The sequence below is a fragment of the Carcharhinus amblyrhynchos genome, chromosome 7, assembly GCF_965287045.1.
Source record: "Carcharhinus amblyrhynchos chromosome 7, sCarAmb.v2.hapA, whole genome shotgun sequence".
NCBI classification, from domain to species: domain Eukaryota; kingdom Metazoa; phylum Chordata; class Chondrichthyes; order Carcharhiniformes; family Carcharhinidae; genus Carcharhinus; species Carcharhinus amblyrhynchos.
This window is the reverse complement of record NC_137330.1, coordinates 9674829-9691782: the sequence shown is the minus strand read 5'-3', so window position 1 is coordinate 9691782 and position 16954 is coordinate 9674829. Positions and strand designations below refer to the sequence as shown.

At 41.6% G+C, this 16954-nt stretch overlaps 1 protein-coding gene across 2 annotated transcripts in view; it reads right to left on the bottom strand.

Annotated features, from left to right (window-relative positions):
• The window catches only part of ppil4 (peptidylprolyl isomerase (cyclophilin)-like 4), a 47133-nt gene that overhangs the window by 13855 nt on the left and 16324 nt on the right, over positions 1-16954 (bottom strand). For both annotated transcript variants that reach the window (XM_080191931.1, XM_080191932.1), the window contains exons 6-10: positions 16302-16398; positions 13069-13185; positions 9946-10070; positions 6337-6403; positions 4276-4387 (exon numbers count right to left, since the gene is read on the bottom strand). In XM_080191931.1, the coding sequence (XP_080048057.1) occupies positions 4276-4387; positions 6337-6403; positions 9946-10070; positions 13069-13185; positions 16302-16398 (518 nt within the window). The remainder of the gene's footprint in view (positions 1-4275; positions 4388-6336; positions 6404-9945; positions 10071-13068; positions 13186-16301; positions 16399-16954) is intronic.

The following is a 16954-nucleotide window of genomic DNA, read 5'->3' as shown; positions in this document are numbered from 1 at the left end:
AGGCCCTCACGACACACAACGGTGCAGAGTCACTGAGCAGAGACTGATGGCCAAGATCCATATATGAGGATGGCCTCAACAGGGATCTTGGGTTCATGTCACACTATCTGTAACCCCTACGACTTGCCTGGACTAGCAAAATCTCACTAACTGTCCTGTCTGGAGGCAATACACATCTCTTAAACCTGTTGCATATCAGACTGGTTAGCAGTTCCCATCGTCTAGACAGTATTAGAGCTGATTAAAGTCTAGGAGTTTTGAAATTTTAATGCCTTCCATTCAAAAGATTATTTTTGAACCAGACCTTGACACTCCAAAAGTGAGCAACATGTTAGCAATGCAATTCACGCAGTATCTTTACAGAAATGGCCAATTTATAATTTCAGACATCAGGTGATTCATAGAAGACCGTTCAATTTGTTTTTTTTTGGTTAACTGTGTAGTTATAGGTAGATCTCACTCACCCATTATTTTAACACCGTCCCTTCATGAGGAAGGAAATGAGGTACACCCTCATTTCATTACAAGGTATATAAAATAACAAACATTCATTCCCATTCATTCTCTTAGCCCTGGTCTAGATTATTCCATCAATTCTAACTGTAGCTATGTTAGGCCCTGGATAACCTATTCACGTTCAATGTTTTAGTTTGTTCTTTTCACGTGGTTAGTTACATTCACTTGAAAGATTACACTGTTTTCATGCTTCTGAGGTCTCTTTATCTTTTGTGATACTCTCAATACAATTTTATCAGTAACCCTGTGCCTGTCCTTTGCTGTAACTCCACATCAAAGGAGGTCATGTGTTTAACTAGTGGTTAGCTTCCAGATTGTTAATGAAAGCCAAGCTGTGTTGTGTTACCTGTGGGTAAGTTCTCTGCTTCTCCCTTGCCCTGTCTTCACGCTGCTTCTCAAAAATACTTTCAGTATGTAAATTTGTTTGATTGTGGGACTGAACTGCTGTTGTCAGGCTTAACACTTCCCTGCCCATCTCCAACCCATGAATTTATTCACTCAAAGTCAGGCACTTTTATAAATCTTATTACTGGGAGGTTAGTGACCTGAATTTCCACCTCCAGAGATTCTGGTTGAATGACGGTTCATTTTTAGTGAATAATCCATCAACACAGTTCTGGTTGAGGTTAAAATTTGTTCTGTTTCATCTTGCTTATTAGTAGTAAACTCGTATGAATTTCACTGCTATCCTCCTTGTGATCTCCACAAGTGTGGCCTGCGTTGCTTAGGTTACCTACTCTTTTTTGTCTTGGGAAATGGGCTGTTTAAGAGGCTCAAGTTCAGCAGGTTTATTTGGAGTCGCGGGCTTTTGGAGTGCTGCTCCTTCATCAGGTGATGGAGGGGCGGTGCTCCGAGGGCTCGTGATTCCAAATGAACATGTTGGACTTTAACCTGGTGTTATGAGACCTCTTACTACCTACCCCAGTCCAACTTCAGCATCTCCACACCATGGGCTCTCAAACACTACTGTCCTCAGATGATATTCAGCTCCTGAGGTACTCCTCTGTTGTTCTTCAACTAACTGGGGCATCACTAGGAGAGCCGGTGGATGTGGTCTTTCTTGATTCTCAGAAGGCGTTTGACAAGGTATCGCACAAGAGGTTATTGCAGAAGGTCAGGGGACATGGAGTTGGGGGTAGGGTGTTAGCGTGGATAGAAGATTGGTTGTCAAATAGGAGGCAGAGAGTGGGGGTCAATGGGTGCTATTCGGATTGGCGGTTGGTGACTAGTGGGGTGCCCCAGGGGTCGGTGCTGGGGCCTCAGCTACTTACCATTTATATAGATGATCTGGAGGAGGGAACCGAGTGTATGGTGTCGAAATTTGCTGATGTCACCAAGATTGGTGGAACAGCAAATAGCGCGGAGGGTGTGGAGAGTCTGCAGAAGGATATAGATAGGCTGGGCGAATGGGCCAGGAACTGGCAAATGGAATTTAATGTTGGCAAGTGCGAGGTGGTCCACTTTGGTAGGAATAATGGTAGGAAGGATTATTACTTACATGGCGAAAAACTGCAGCAGGCGACGGTGCAGAGGGACCTCGGGGTCCTTGTGCATGAGTCGCAAAAACCCAGCCTGCAGGTGCAGCAGGTAGTCAGGAAGGCTAATGGGATGCTGGCCTTCATAGCGAGGGGGATTGAATATAGAAGTAGGGAGGTCTTGCTGCGGCTGTATAGGGCATTGGTGAGGCCACAGCTGGAGTACTGTGTGCAGTTTTGGGCGCCGTACTTACACAAGGATATTTTGGCCTTGGAGGGAGTGCAGAGGAGGTTTACTAGGCTGATGCCGGAGTTGAAGGGGTTGAGCTATGAGGAGAGGCTGAATAAACTAGGCTTGTACTCGTTAGAGTTTAGAAGAATGAGGGGAGATCTCATTGAGACGTATAAGATGATGAATGGGATGGATAGGATAGAGGTGGAGAGACTCTTCCCGCTCAGAAACGACAGTAGGACTAGGGGGCACAGCCTCAAGATAGGGGGCGGGGGGGGGGGGGGGGGGGGCGGTGGTGGTGGTTTAGAACGGAGTTGAGGAAGAACTTCTTCACTCAAAGGGTGGTGAATCTCTGGAATTCTCTGCCCGTTGAAGTGGTGGAGGCTGCCTCGCTAAATATTTTTAAGACGCGGGTTGATGGGTTTTTGATAAGAGAGGGGATTAAGGGTTATGGGGAGAGGGCGGGAATGTGGAACTGAGCCACGACAGATCAGCCATGATCTTATTGAATGGCGGGGCAGGCTCGAAGGGCTAGATAGCCTACTCCTGCTCCTATTTCTTATGTTCTTATGTGCTTAACCCTCTCTCCACTCACATTGTCTGTATCTTTAAGATTTGATTAGCTGTAAAGACTCGCATTCCAATCATTATTTTGTAAGTTGAGTTTGTGTCTTTACACGCCCTATTTGTGAACAGAGCTCCCACTTACCTGATGAAGGAGCAGCGTTCTGAAAGCTAGTGGCTTTTGCTATCAAATAAACCTATTGGACTTTGACCTGGCATCGTGAGACTTCTTACTGTGATTCATCAATCCATAACCCTAAGTAAAGAAGGATATTTGACCCATCGAGTCTGCACCAACCACAATCCCATCCAGGCCCCAGTCCCATTGCCCCATGCATTTAGCCTAACTAGTCCCTTGATACTAGGGCAATTTTGCATGATTAATCCACCTAGCCCGCACATCTTTGGACTGTGGGAAGAAACCAGAGCACCCGGAGGAAACCCATGCAGATGTGGGGAGAACGTGCAAGTTCCATACAGTTTGTGATCCAAGCTGGGAATTGAACCCGGGCCACTATGCCGCCCAGTGAAAGCTCAATGCTCATCTCATTTTTGGATTAGGCCCTCTGGACTCAGCATTGAGTTCAACAATTTCAGACTGCAACCTCTGCCCCCATTTGTTTTACTTCATCTTTGCAGTTTTCGGATTTTCGCTTTTGGATGACAGCTATATATCATTTGCCATTTACAGCACCTCTAAACACACCCTTTTATTTCATTACCACTCCACTTTGACTTTGCATCATCAACTCTTTTGACATTTAATCTCTCCTGTTACAGACCTTTCCTTCTGTCCTTTTTCCATCCTCCCACCTTTCAATTGCTTAAAACCTGTTGCATTTCTAACATTTTCCAATTCTGATAAAATGTCACTGAACTTAAAACCATTTGCTTTTTCTCTCTACGTGTTGCCCAACCTGCTGAGCATTTTCCAGCAATTTCAGCTTTTGACGTTATTGCTAACTCCCCTACCACCGTAATCCACTTAAAATCTTATTGTTTAAGACTGATTATTTCCCATTTATATTTACAATACAGTGGTATTGTAAAAGAAGTTTCAAAATAGACTATAACATTATAACAAAGAGGCAGATTCAAATAAAAGACAGACAAATTTAAGTCCTATCAGAAACAGTTTGTTCGCAAAAAGAGTAGAAACCCGAAAGCTTTCGGGTTAGCCCCTTCGTCAGGTGAATGGAGAGAACTCTCCATTCACCTGACGAAGGGGCTAACCCGAAAGCTTGCGAGTATATTATCAAATAAATAGGTTGGACTAAAACCTGGTGTTGTCAGACTTTGTACTGTGTTTACGCCAGTCCAACGCCGGCATACCCACATCATTATTGCAGGTGAAACCATTAGCTTCATTTCCAAGCAATTACATGCTGTGACATTGGGTGAAGTTAACATCATCTTTCCAGATGAATGGTCTGTTAAGTTTCCACTTGTGAAGCAAAATGAGTGCAAAATTGTAACCAGAGAACCTACCTTTCCCCTTCCACTGAACTTTAGCTACAGATTGGCTGAAGTCCACATGTATCCTCCTGTCGTCTATCAGCACATTATCCATCTTAAAGTAAGCCTTTTCACAATCCTCCTGCTGTAAGAAAATACAAAGTGCAGCCATTGAGGGAGAGTCTGTCAAGGATGAGATTGCCTTCACTCACAAATCAAACAATGCACAATTCAGAGTGCAGGTTAGGCTGTAGCTAATAGTGAATCATTAAGAATGGTTGAGGAGCCTAAGAATGTCAGCTCACATTGATTGATTTGTTTTGATTTATTATTGTCACATGTATTAACATTACAGTAAAAAGTATTGTTTCTCGCACACTACACAGACAAAACATACCGTTCAACGGGAAGGGAAGGAGCGAGTGCAGAATGTAGTGTAGCCATTGCTAGGGTGTAAAGAAAGATCAACTTAGTGCAAGTCCATTCAAAAATCTGATGGCAGCAGGGAAGAAGCTGCTCTCAAGTTGGTTGGTACGTGACTTCAGACTTTTGTATCTATTTCCGAAGGAAACAGGTGGAAGAGAGAACGTCTGGGCTGCGTGGGTCTTTAATTATGCTGGCTGCTTTTCCAAGGCAGTGGGAAGTGTAGACAGAGTGAATGGATGGAAGGCTGATTGACAGGAGGCTCACGGACCCAACAAGAAAGGCACAGGTCTGCTAACAGTGAATGCTCACTGATTCAATAGCAGCAGCATACATCCCAGAAAGCTCATGACTGAGCAGAGGAAAGTTCCTACTCCGAGAGCAAATGCTCACTTCACTATCAGTGATCACTCACTGTCCCTATAGCTTGTTACCCTGAGAGTGATCACTCACTGTCCCTATAGCTTGTTACCCTGATAGTGATCACTCACTGTCCCTATAGCTTGTTACACAGACAGTGATCACTCACTGTCCCTATAGCTTGTTACACAGACAGTGATCACTCACTGTCCCTATAGCTTGTTACCCTGACAATGATCACTCACTGTCCCTATAGCTTGGTACACAGACAGTGATCACTCACTGTCCCTATAGCTTATTACCCTGACAGTGATCACTCACTGTCCCTATAGCTTGTTACCCTGAGAGCAATCGCTCACTGCCCCTATAGTTTGTTACCCTGAGAGTGATCATTCACTGTCCCTTTAGCTTGTTACCCTGAGTGATCACTCACTGTCCCTGTAGCTTGTTACCCTGAGAGCAATCACTCACTGTCCCTATAGCTTGTTACGCTGAGAGCAATCACTCACTGCCCCTATAGTTTGTTACCCTGAGAGTGATCACTCACTGTCCCTGCAGCTTGTTACCCTGACAGCAATCACTCACTGTCCCTATAGCTTGTTACACTGACAGTGATCACTCACTGTTCCTATAGTTTGTTACCATGATAGTGATCACTCACTGTCCCTATAGTTTGTTACCCTGATAGTGATCACTCACTGTCCCTGCAGCTTGTTACCCTGATAGTGATCATTCACTGTCCCTGTAGCTTGTTACCCTGTGATCACTCACGTCCCTACAGTTTGTTACACAGAGTGATCACTCACTGTCCTTTTAGCTTGTTACCCTGAGAGTGATCACTCACTGTCCCTTTAGCTTGTTACCCTGAGAGTGATCACTCACTGTCCCTATGGCTTGTTACCCTGAGAGTGATCACTCACGTCCCTATAGCTTATTACCCTGAGAGTGATCACTCACTGTCCCTTTTGCTTGTTACACTGAGAGTGATCACTCACTGTCCCTGTAGCTTGTTACCCCGAGAGTGATCACTCACTGTCCCTATGGCTTGTTACCCTGAGAGTGATCACTCACTGTACGTACAGTTTGTTACCATGATAGTGATCACTCACTGTCCCTATAGCTTGTTACCCTGAGAGTGATCATTCACCGGCCCTATAGCAATCACTGTTCCTACAGCTTATTACCCTGATAGTGATCACTCACTATCCCTATAGCTTGTTACCCTGACACTAAGGACTAGCAATGTTCTAAAGTATACTTTAAAAAACTCAGAATATAAACTAAAAACATTTCAAAGATGAAATGTCTTACCTTCTCAAACTCAATGAAGGCATAGCAGAGGGATTCTCCAGTTTTCCAATCTCGAATGATTTCACAGCTGTAGAACAGATGTTGATAAGTTAAACCAAAGATTTTTATCTCACCTGAAAACCTCTCACTCTCAGCCACACACTCCCAAAGGGCATATGGCAAGATGACAGAGAACCACTCACACATTTCTTTCTTCCTTGGTCCATTCTTAGCGGTTTTCTTCAAAGTGGCTTTTAAAGTAAACCAAGTAAGAAGTAATCCAAAGCAGTTCTATGGCTGCAAAGTAAATTGGAGCACCCCAAGGTCATTCAATGCACTATATAAATGTATTTTACAGACTGCTTCATGACCCAAGTGATTAGAGCTGAACACTGCATTCTTACAGTAAGAAGTCTCACAACACCAGATTAAAGTCCAACGGGTTTATTTGGAATCACGAACTTTCAGAGCGCTGCTCCTTCATCAGGTGAGTTTGGAGATAGGTTTCACAAACACAGCATATGTAGACAGAGACACAATTACAAGATAATGTTTCTTGGAGATCCTCTCCACTTTGAGGCAGCGGTTGTGTCTTTGTCTATATATGCCATATTTGTGAAACCTACTGCTCCACTCACCTGATGAAGGAGCAGCGCTCGGAAAGCTCGTGATTCCAAATAAACCTGATGTTGTGAGACTTCTTACTGTGCCTGGTCCAACGCCGGCACCTCCACATTATTGCATTTTTACACAAACATTTCCACTTCTGGCATTACGATGGGACAGAAGTTAATTGTAGTAGTAGAATGGAACTGGGTTATGGATTCTGTCTAGACATTATAAACAGAATTAAACAGAATTAAACAATCCCACAACCAATAAGAACATAAGAAATAGGAGCAGGAGTAGGCCATCTAGCCCTTCGAGCCTGCCCCGCCATTCAATAAGATCATGGCTGATCTGTTGTGGCTCAGTTCCACTTTCCCGCCCTCTCCCCATAACCCTTAATCCCCTCTCTTATCAAGAACCCATCAACCCGCTTCTTAAAAATATTTAGCGAGGCAGCCTCCACCACTTCAACGGGCAGAGAATTCCAGAGATTCACCACCCTTTGCGTGAAGAAGTTCCTCCTCAACTCCGTTCTAAACCGCCTCCCCTTTATCTTGAGGCTGTGCCCCCTAGTCCTACTGTCTTTTTTGAGCGGGAAGAGTCTCTCCACCTCTATCCTATCCATCCCATTCATCATCTTATACGTCTCAATGAGATCTCCCCTCATTCTTCTAAACTCTAACGAGTACAAGCCTAGTTTATTCAGCCTCTCCTCATAGCTCAATAATACAAAGCTCTGCAGCCCTGCCACATCCAGTTGTGAAGGATTTTCCAAACCTTTGCAGTCATGGATAGCTTTTGAAGAGATAAACCGCAAAATGATAGTTTTTACATATAATTTGAATTAATAAAAGTATTCTCTATTTCTTGCATATATACCTTAGTTATAATGAAAAAGTTCTCTCTCTCACCCACAGGCACCTGTCTCTCTCTCTCACTCACAGGCACTTCTCTCTTTCATATCCTCTCTCTTTCTTTCTCTCTCACTCACAGGCACTTCTCTCTCTCATACCCCCTGTCTCTGTCTCTCACCCAGAGGCACCTGTCTCTCTCTCTCTCACACACCCACAGGCACCTCCCTTTCTTTCTCACCCACCTCACACATTCCCACCTCTCTCTCTCTCATCCACACACAACCATCTCTTTCACTATTCTCTCGCCATTACTTGCCCTTCACCAACCACAACCCCTTGGCCTCCGCTCCCCACCTTACACTACTCACCCCGACATCTGCTGCCTGCCTCTTGCTCCAGCCTCACCTCTGCCCTGTGGCAGTAATGTACCTCTTACCGCCATCCAGTCATTTTCTCACTCTGACCTTGCAGCTGAATTGGCCCGCATTTCCAGCTCTCCAATCAGAGTCCAGTTTCTCAGTGCATTGGCTGCTGATAGGCTTAACAGTGCATCAATCTGTAGCCAAGGGAGTTCGAAAACCATCTTCGATTGGATAAGTTGGAAGGGCGACTTTTTCAAATATGGCTGGACTTGGAGCTGAACCCCTAGGAAACGTTGGTCTATTGCATGTATGTACTTGTGTGTAGCTTCACCATGTTGGCACTTTACTTTAGGTATGCCTGACACTGTTTCTGGTGTTCTACACTCATCATTGAACTGAAGCTGGCTGCTGAATTTGGTAGTGATGTGACAGAAAGGCTGGCTGCAATGGAATACAATTCTGCTGCTGCTGGTGATTCACAGGGTTTCATGCATGCCTAGTTTTGCGTTGCTGGATTTGTTTTTAATCTGTCATATTTATCATAATAGTAGAGCCTCACTAACTCTGTGCAGATCAAACTTAAATGCTGTGTAGTGGTAATTGCTATCAATGCTAAACTAGACAGACATAGTGCAACAAGTAGTTTGATAAGAATAAGGTCAACTAGGTAAATCCCTCATGCTGGTTCACTTGCCAACTACCCTAAGCCAAATCTTGCACCTATTTCCTCAGAGCTTTGCTAGCTCAGTCACTGGCAATGCTACTGAGTTACTCTCAGAGTTGAGGTCATTCTGCACTCTTTCTAACGAAAGCGCTTCCATTAAGTTGTATTCAACATGGAGAAGCACTGAATCTTCACTTAGAAAGGGATAGTTGGTAATCAGCAGGCTTCTTTGGTCTGAAGCATTGAGACTTTATTGGGTCCTGAGTCAATCATTAGTACTCCCAGGGCTGCTCCTCTTCTGTCAAATGTGTACCATAAGCCTCAGCTCTGGGATGGTGATGAAAGAGTGGAACACTGTCTCACACTCAAAATCATACCTAATAGTTACTGACAGGCTGTTATGTGATTAGTGGGACATCGCTCAGCTGTCTTTAATTGTTAATAAAGACGGTTTTGCAAAGGAAATGGACAGCTTGTTATCATGTCCTTATTTGATGCCCAATTCACTGCTGAATGGTCTGTCCATTCAGGGGGTTGAGCTATGAGGACAGGCTGGATAAACTAGGCTTGTACTCGTTAGAGTTTAGAAGAATGAGGAGAGATCTCATTGAGACATATAAGATGACGAATGGGATGGATAGGATAGAGGTGGGGAGGCTCTTCCTGCTCAGAAAGGACAGCAGGACTAGAGGGCACAGCCTCAAGGTAAAGGGGGGGCGGTTTAGAACAGAGTTGAGGAGGAACTTCTTCACTCAAAGGGTGGTGAATCTCTGGAATTCTCTGCCCGTTGAAGTGGTGGAGGCTGCCTCGCTAAATATATTTAAGACGCGGGTTGATAGGTTTTTGATAGGCAAGGGGATTAAGGGTTATGGGGAGAGGGCGGGAATGTGGAACTGAGGCACGACAGATCAGCCATGATCTTATTGAATGGCAGGGCAGGCTCGAGGGGCTAGATGGCCTACTCCTGCTCCTATTTCTTATGTTCTTATGTCCAGTTCAATTTTATTTATTGCTATTAGTTTCACACTGTTTTACTCAGCCACTTCAGCAAATAGCTGTAAATCTGACCAACATTTGAGTTAACAGCTCGTCACGTGTCATAAGATTTACACAAAAGATTTACAAAAGAACAATAAAATACCTTTTGATTGATCCAAATCTTGAAAAAATGATTTCCAAGTCTTCATCTGTGGTAACTGGATTGAGTTTACAAACAAACAGCACATTTTCAGGGGGCTTTATATCTGCATCTGGTAGATCTCCAACCTATAAATATTAAGATTGGGGTCTTGTAAGCAGTAATTCTGGAAAAAAAACAAGTCAATAAGATCTCAAAGCATAATTAAATTTAACTTACACTAGTATATGGATAAGTCAAGCATTTGCTCCAAGGTAGCATCATTCTTTTTCACCTCATCTAGTGAGTTAACGTCAACCTACATGGTACAACTTTGAGAGTTTTCTATCTATTCCCCTTCTCCTGCTTCCTTCAGGACCATTCTCAGAACTCACTTTCTGACCCCATCCTACTCTCTCTTCTTTGATCAGCATTCATTTTCAAGTCTGTGAAGCAGCTTGGAATTGTATTTAAAGGTACCACCTGGTCCACAGTGAGCTAATATGGACATTTTGATTTCTTTCTGATGCTTACACATGATGTACTGCTGTTTTTCATATGTCCTTTTGATGACTGCTATGCCCACAGTGCCACCTACAGGTACAATATATTTGCATTTTCTTAGTTTATGTAATAATTATATTCCATATTGCATCAAGTGGCTGTTCGTCACACAAGCAAACAGACTACAAATGTCCTGACTGCCTTCTGATGCTTTAATCCCAAAAAACCCTGTTTCATGGTCTCCATGCACAACTCTCACAAATATTTCTAATTCCTTTTACCCCATGCACAACTGCACAACCAGTGATTTATTACTAAGCAACACCCCAAAAATACTGAGTGGTAACAAAATAACAAAGTTTACATAAATAATCTTTCTTCAAAGCATAAAATATCATGGTAAAATGCTTCAGTTAAAATAAATAACGCTACTCATTTACTTTTATAATATAGAATCAAAGACGTAAAAGCCAACTGTATCCTGAACAGAAGTAGATAATTCAGCCCCTCGAATCTATTCTGCTATTCAATCAAACTATATATTATGTGTATGGAAATTGATAGACTTCTGGACAAGGAAAGCAAGAGGTCTGGAGGTGGAGTGGGGAAGTGAAGTTGATTGCAGAAGGTAAGCCATGATCTTACTGAATGGCAGAGTAGGATCGAAAAGTTGTATGGCTTGGTCCTACTCCTTAGGTTTGTGTGCACCTTAATTTCAACTATCGATCTTGTTTTTTGTAACCAGGCGGCACAGTGGTTAGCGCCAGTGCCTCACAGCGCAAGGGACTCGGGTTCGATTTGAGCTTGGGTGACTGTCCACGTGGAGTTTGCAACTTCTCCCCGTGTCTGCTTGGAAAGAGTTCTAACTTCTCTTACCTTTATGTAAAGGAAGTGCTTCCTGAACCACACAACTATAATTTTACGGTTATGGCTTTTATTTTATGTTCCCCCACTAAAGGGAATAGTTTCTGCCTACCTGAGCAAATCCTTTAATCACTTTAAATGCTTCAATTAAATTACCCCTTACTTTTCTGTACTCAAGAAAATACAAGCCCAGCCTATGCAACTTGTCCTCTAAACCCCATTACCACTGTGGTGAATTACCCTACTGAGGGGCAGTGTCTGTAACTGAACACATCATCCCAACTGGGGCTTGACCAAAATATAACTAATGTAACATTTGTATTTCAGCTCCTTTGATACACATGGTAGTACTCCTTTTACCAGGTAGCTTTCACAAATTGTACGTCAATTAACACCAATATTTTTGTCTCTATTAAATTACTTGGTACAGTATTCGAAACTAAAATATTCACTTTGAGAAAGTTACTTTTTGGCGTCTGTTCAAAATTTAGGTTTCACTAATTTCCCGTAATGCTGACAGTCCTAACTTGCTTTTATGATGTGGAGATGCTAGTGTTGGACTGGGGTATCTCACAACACCAAGTTAAAGTCCAACTGGTTTAACTGGAACCACGAACTTTCGAAGCACTGCTCCTTCTCCGGGTGAGTGGTACTGCCCACTCATCTGATGAAGGAGCAGTACTCCAAAAGCTCGTGATTCCAAACAAAGCTTTTGGACTTTAACCTGGTGTTGTGAGATTTTTTTTAAAGTAATAACCAAGCTTTATCCTCTAATTATATAGTCTTTGCATCGTGAAAGCTTAAACTTCTTTTATTGCTAACCCCCACTATGCTTTCTGTACCCTTTCTAATGGCTGGCATGACCGCACACACAATATTCTAAGCGTGGGCTCACTCCCGGTACATCATGAAACATTAACATGAGCTATCCACAGTTAGATTCTAGCATTCAGTTGGCCTTATTACTACTGTCTAGGCATTAAAAGTGCATCCCATTTTTTCAGCTTCTATGGTGATTTAGTTCCACTCCTACTTAAAGAAGGTTGTGGATTCAAGATCCATCCCAGAGACTTGAGCACAAAATCTAGGCTGACACTTCAGTACAAGGGAATGCTTCACTAACAATGGTATCATCTTTTATATAGAGACATTAAACATACACCTCTTTGAATAAAAGATTCTGTGGTACTATTTTGAAATAAACTAGGGGAGCTTTCCCTAGCATTCTGACCAATATCAATCCCTTAACCAACATAATTAGAATAGGTTTTCTGATCATTTATCTTATTGCACACAACTAGATCCAAAAATAACAAGTTTCCTACATTTCAACAATAATTGTCCATTATAAGTACTTCGAGATGTCCCAAGGTTGTGACAGACACTAAATAAACGTTTGTTTTTTTAAAATTATCTACTTAGATCACCAATGTTTTCAACCTAAAGCCCATATTCTTGAGTTATCACATCCCTGTTTGTCTACTAAACTGCATAATTGATCCAACTTTTCCTATAAATCTTTTGGTTAATCTGACCTCCAATCTTCTAAGATGCTTTTACAGCAATGTCACAGCTACTGAGTCAAAGCACTTCAAAGGGATTGGCTGTTATCCACACATTTCTAGTCTACTGTGGTGTGTAGATAACAATGGGATGAATGAATAATTTCTCTTCACATTCGTGAATGAGGAAGCATTGACTAGATTGATGGCATTACCTGTAATTCATAAAAACAGATTAAGGCCCATTTAAGGGGTCATCGTAATTAATTTATTTTACCATTTCCAGTAGTATGGCCCGTGTTTTTGCTTCTTTCTCTGCCAGCATCTCTTCAATTTCCTCTGCAGATTTTCCCTTGTTATCATCTATTTCTTCATCAGCTCCTATTCTGCCACTCTAAACAGAAATTTAAATCAAGAACATTATTAGTATCAAATTATACTGAAAACATGCAAGGACACATTTTTTAAAGAGTTTTAACCCTCAAAACCAAAACACCCTTTAATTCTTTAACTGGAGTGCATGGTCAATTAATTTAAGTGTGAGGTATGTTTAAACATTTTTGTGTGGTTGCACGCATACAGCAGTTTAAAGGATTGACTTGTGTGCGGCCTAAGGCACTCAGAGGGAATGTTGCTCAAAACATGCTATTCATTTCACTTTTAGCAGTTTTCATTTCATGCCCTAGGAACACAATCACATTATCATGTTATTTGCTTTTTTCATGCGATCTGACCTGAGCAATTTCACCAACACCCTGGTTAAGCACAGGTAGAAAAGATTGTGACAAAAGCATATGGTATGCTTGCCTTCATCGGATGGGGCATCAAGTATAAAAGTTGGCAAATTACGTTAGTTTATAAAAGGTTGGTTCAGCCACATTTGGAATACTGCATCCAATCTGGTCAACACACTACAGAAGGACGCGGTGCTTTCGACAGAGTGCAGAAAAGGTTTACCAGGATGTTGCCTGGTATGAAGGGTATTATCTATGAGGAGAGACTGAATGAATTGGGATGTTCTCCTTGGTAAAATGGAGGCGAAGTTGGAAGCTTTTTCCTAGGGCAGAGATAACAATTACAAGGGGGCACAAGTTAAAGATAAGGGTGGAAAGGTTCAGTGGAGATGTGCGGGGAAAGTTTTTTTTTACACTGAGGGTGGTGAGGGCCTGGAATACATTGCCAAGGGAGCTGGTTGAGACAGATACATTAGCACATTTAAGACTTACCTTGATAGGCATATGAACAACCGGGAAATAAAGGGATATAAGCAGTTGGTTTAGATAGGTAAATGTGATTGGCGCAGGCTTGGAGGGCCATTGTTAAGAAATATTGGATGGCATTTTGCTCAACTTCATTTGACAAAAGTTAAAATCCCCTCAGGTCTTTAGATAGCCCTATCCACACATGATGTTCACATTTACTTCCAATACACTGTACCCAAATATTTATATATTATCTATTATATTTATGTTTTGAATTTAATCTTTCACTCATCTGCAAATTTCAACCTGATCTTACTCCTTGTGCTTGGCTACCTCCCTAATTCAATAATAGAACAAAGAACTACCCAGCACAGCAAACAGGCCCTTCAGCCCAACGAGCCTGCACCGCCATTTCAACAAAGCATTTTCCTACACCTACCCTGCCCCGGGTGTATGTGAATGGTACCCCTAATGTAGCCAGCTTTAGCATCATCTGTAAATGTAATCAATTTGCATTGTTTCTAAGTCAATAAAATGGATCAAGAACGGAGAAAAATATATACTAGCAAAGTACATAAGCAAGACTCTGAATTCTTCACGAAGCACCAGTAAAAACAATTTGTTGGCTAATATTCACTACCACACCCCATTAGGATTATAGCATTGGAAGCCTTGCCACTCCGCCCTCAGAAAAGTCTTGATGTGACTGTAGCGTTTTTATGAATCTACCAGCTAAGATGCATGTATCCCACTCATTAGGTCAGCTCAAGGCTATTCCTCCTCTGTGAATCTCAAAAGAAACCGAGATCCTCCTCCGCATGGCTTTGGAATACTTCCATTTCCACTGCCCATTCTCTACTGTTCCAGTTTTTCTTTAAACTGAAACTATTCCAGGGACACATAAATCTTGGTTTGTTCTTCAAACAGAGGATTCCGACAGTTGAGGAAATCAACATGGGCACTGGCTTAAGTGTCAAGTAAAAATTTCAACCTGATGTAAAAATTTAGTATGTTCACTGGAGAAAAGAAAGGTGGAAGATTGAGAGGTAGTATGCTTGTAAAGGGATTTTAACGTTGACCACACAGACTATTTCACTTCTTTCATAACAGTGGAGCCAGGAGAACATGGGCTCCGCTCGAAGGGGGAAAAAGGGAACCATTAGTGAACAAGCGTTCCAATCTTTGGACCATGTTCCTTAGGGGAACAGTGAGACAGTTATCATTGACTCACCTCAATGCAAATTGGATAAAAATTTATTTCAGAAAATTTCAAATATTTTGTGATACAACGTGCAAGTAATTTTGAGACACGATTGTAATAAGTATGATGTGCTTGGGAGGACAGATGACTTCTGATGGATGATTCCCAAAGTTTATCACTACCGAGGGATTTTCGTCACTTCATTTCTGCCAACAAAGCCTTTATTCTTATGTTGTGTGATAAAAGGACAATATGAAGCATAGTCCTTTCTCATCCACCAATACCCATGTTCCTATATGTGATGCTTTGATAAATTTGGGGAAACTTTTAGATCGAAAACTCCTATACATTTTCAAACAACTCTACCAAAAACCGAGTAGTTTTAATGACTACCAAATTTTACAAAAACAGTAAGCCACCATAGCTCAGTCACTGTACGTTCCTGCTCCTTTGTAACATTACCTTTAGGAGGGTACACGTAATATTAATTGTAAACACACTGTCGTAAATTATAGTTTTGTTCTTACGACCAACTTTCATTATTAAAAAAAGCCAAAAATGTTAAAAAGCTATTGAAAATGCAGGATACTGCTAACAGAAGCAACAGAGTTTTCACTGTTTTTGTTTACCTACATGCACTTCATTTATGTTTTCCAATTTCAAATTCTTATGTCCATATTGATAATGGGAAGCTCCTGTGCAAATGTACTACTTAAACTTATCATCTAGAACAGGCACTGAAGTAGCGCTGCTGATAAGCGGTTCAGCAAGTTTATAAATGCAGTCCCCATTATAAACATTAACATGAGAATTTGTAATGGAAATATAAAATTAAGGACATTAGAAAGGTTGAAAAATGCTGGTGAGTCCTAATCCAATTACAGTTTACCTTCCAACCTCACTTCATCTGCAGACTACACTCAGCCTGCATTTCCATGACTCCACTTTGACATCAGCTAATATAAATTATGTTTATATGCACAAATATAAAAGCCACATAGAACTTGAGTTGCTGCTACGGTCTGCATTGGGAAAGGTGCACAAAATAAGCCAAGAAAAAGCTTCTCAAAGCCAATGGGTACAGAAAGTGTTTAAGTAAATACTCACATCAAGCTGTTCTTTGGTGGGTTCTGGTGAGCGATCTGGAATTTGCAAACCCTGAGGGTCATCAAATGGATCTTCCAGTATTACTGTATGGGTTATCCTAATATAAAATAGACGACATGTAAGAAATAGACACTGAAAACTTTGAATTAACCCAATGGGAATAAGGTATCTCTGATGAATTGACATCACATCACTTAGTAATCACATCTTCATATTATACTGAAAAACCTATAATAATTGATAATTGTTATTTGAACAACTTATACGCATTTAGTATTTTCATTCATAAATAATTTGTATAATGGCAGAAGGCAACTGAAAAAACTTTTAACCAGATAACAGATATCTCATGAAACTTGCATATTGCTTCTTGGGAACAGAAAGCAAAACAACAGACTTCAAACGTTCAATGCATACCCCAGCAAATTTGCTTCAACAAGCGATTATTCTTGTCCTCTAATTTTCTGTGCACAAGGTGCAGTTTCAGGTAGCCACACCATCACTAATAGGAGCTAGAATCACAGAATCCCTACAGTGCAGAAGGAAGCCATTCAGCCCATCAAACCTGCACTGACAACAATCCCATCCACGCCATATCCCATAACCCTCTGTATTTATCCTGCTAATCCCCCTGACACTGAGGGACAATTTAC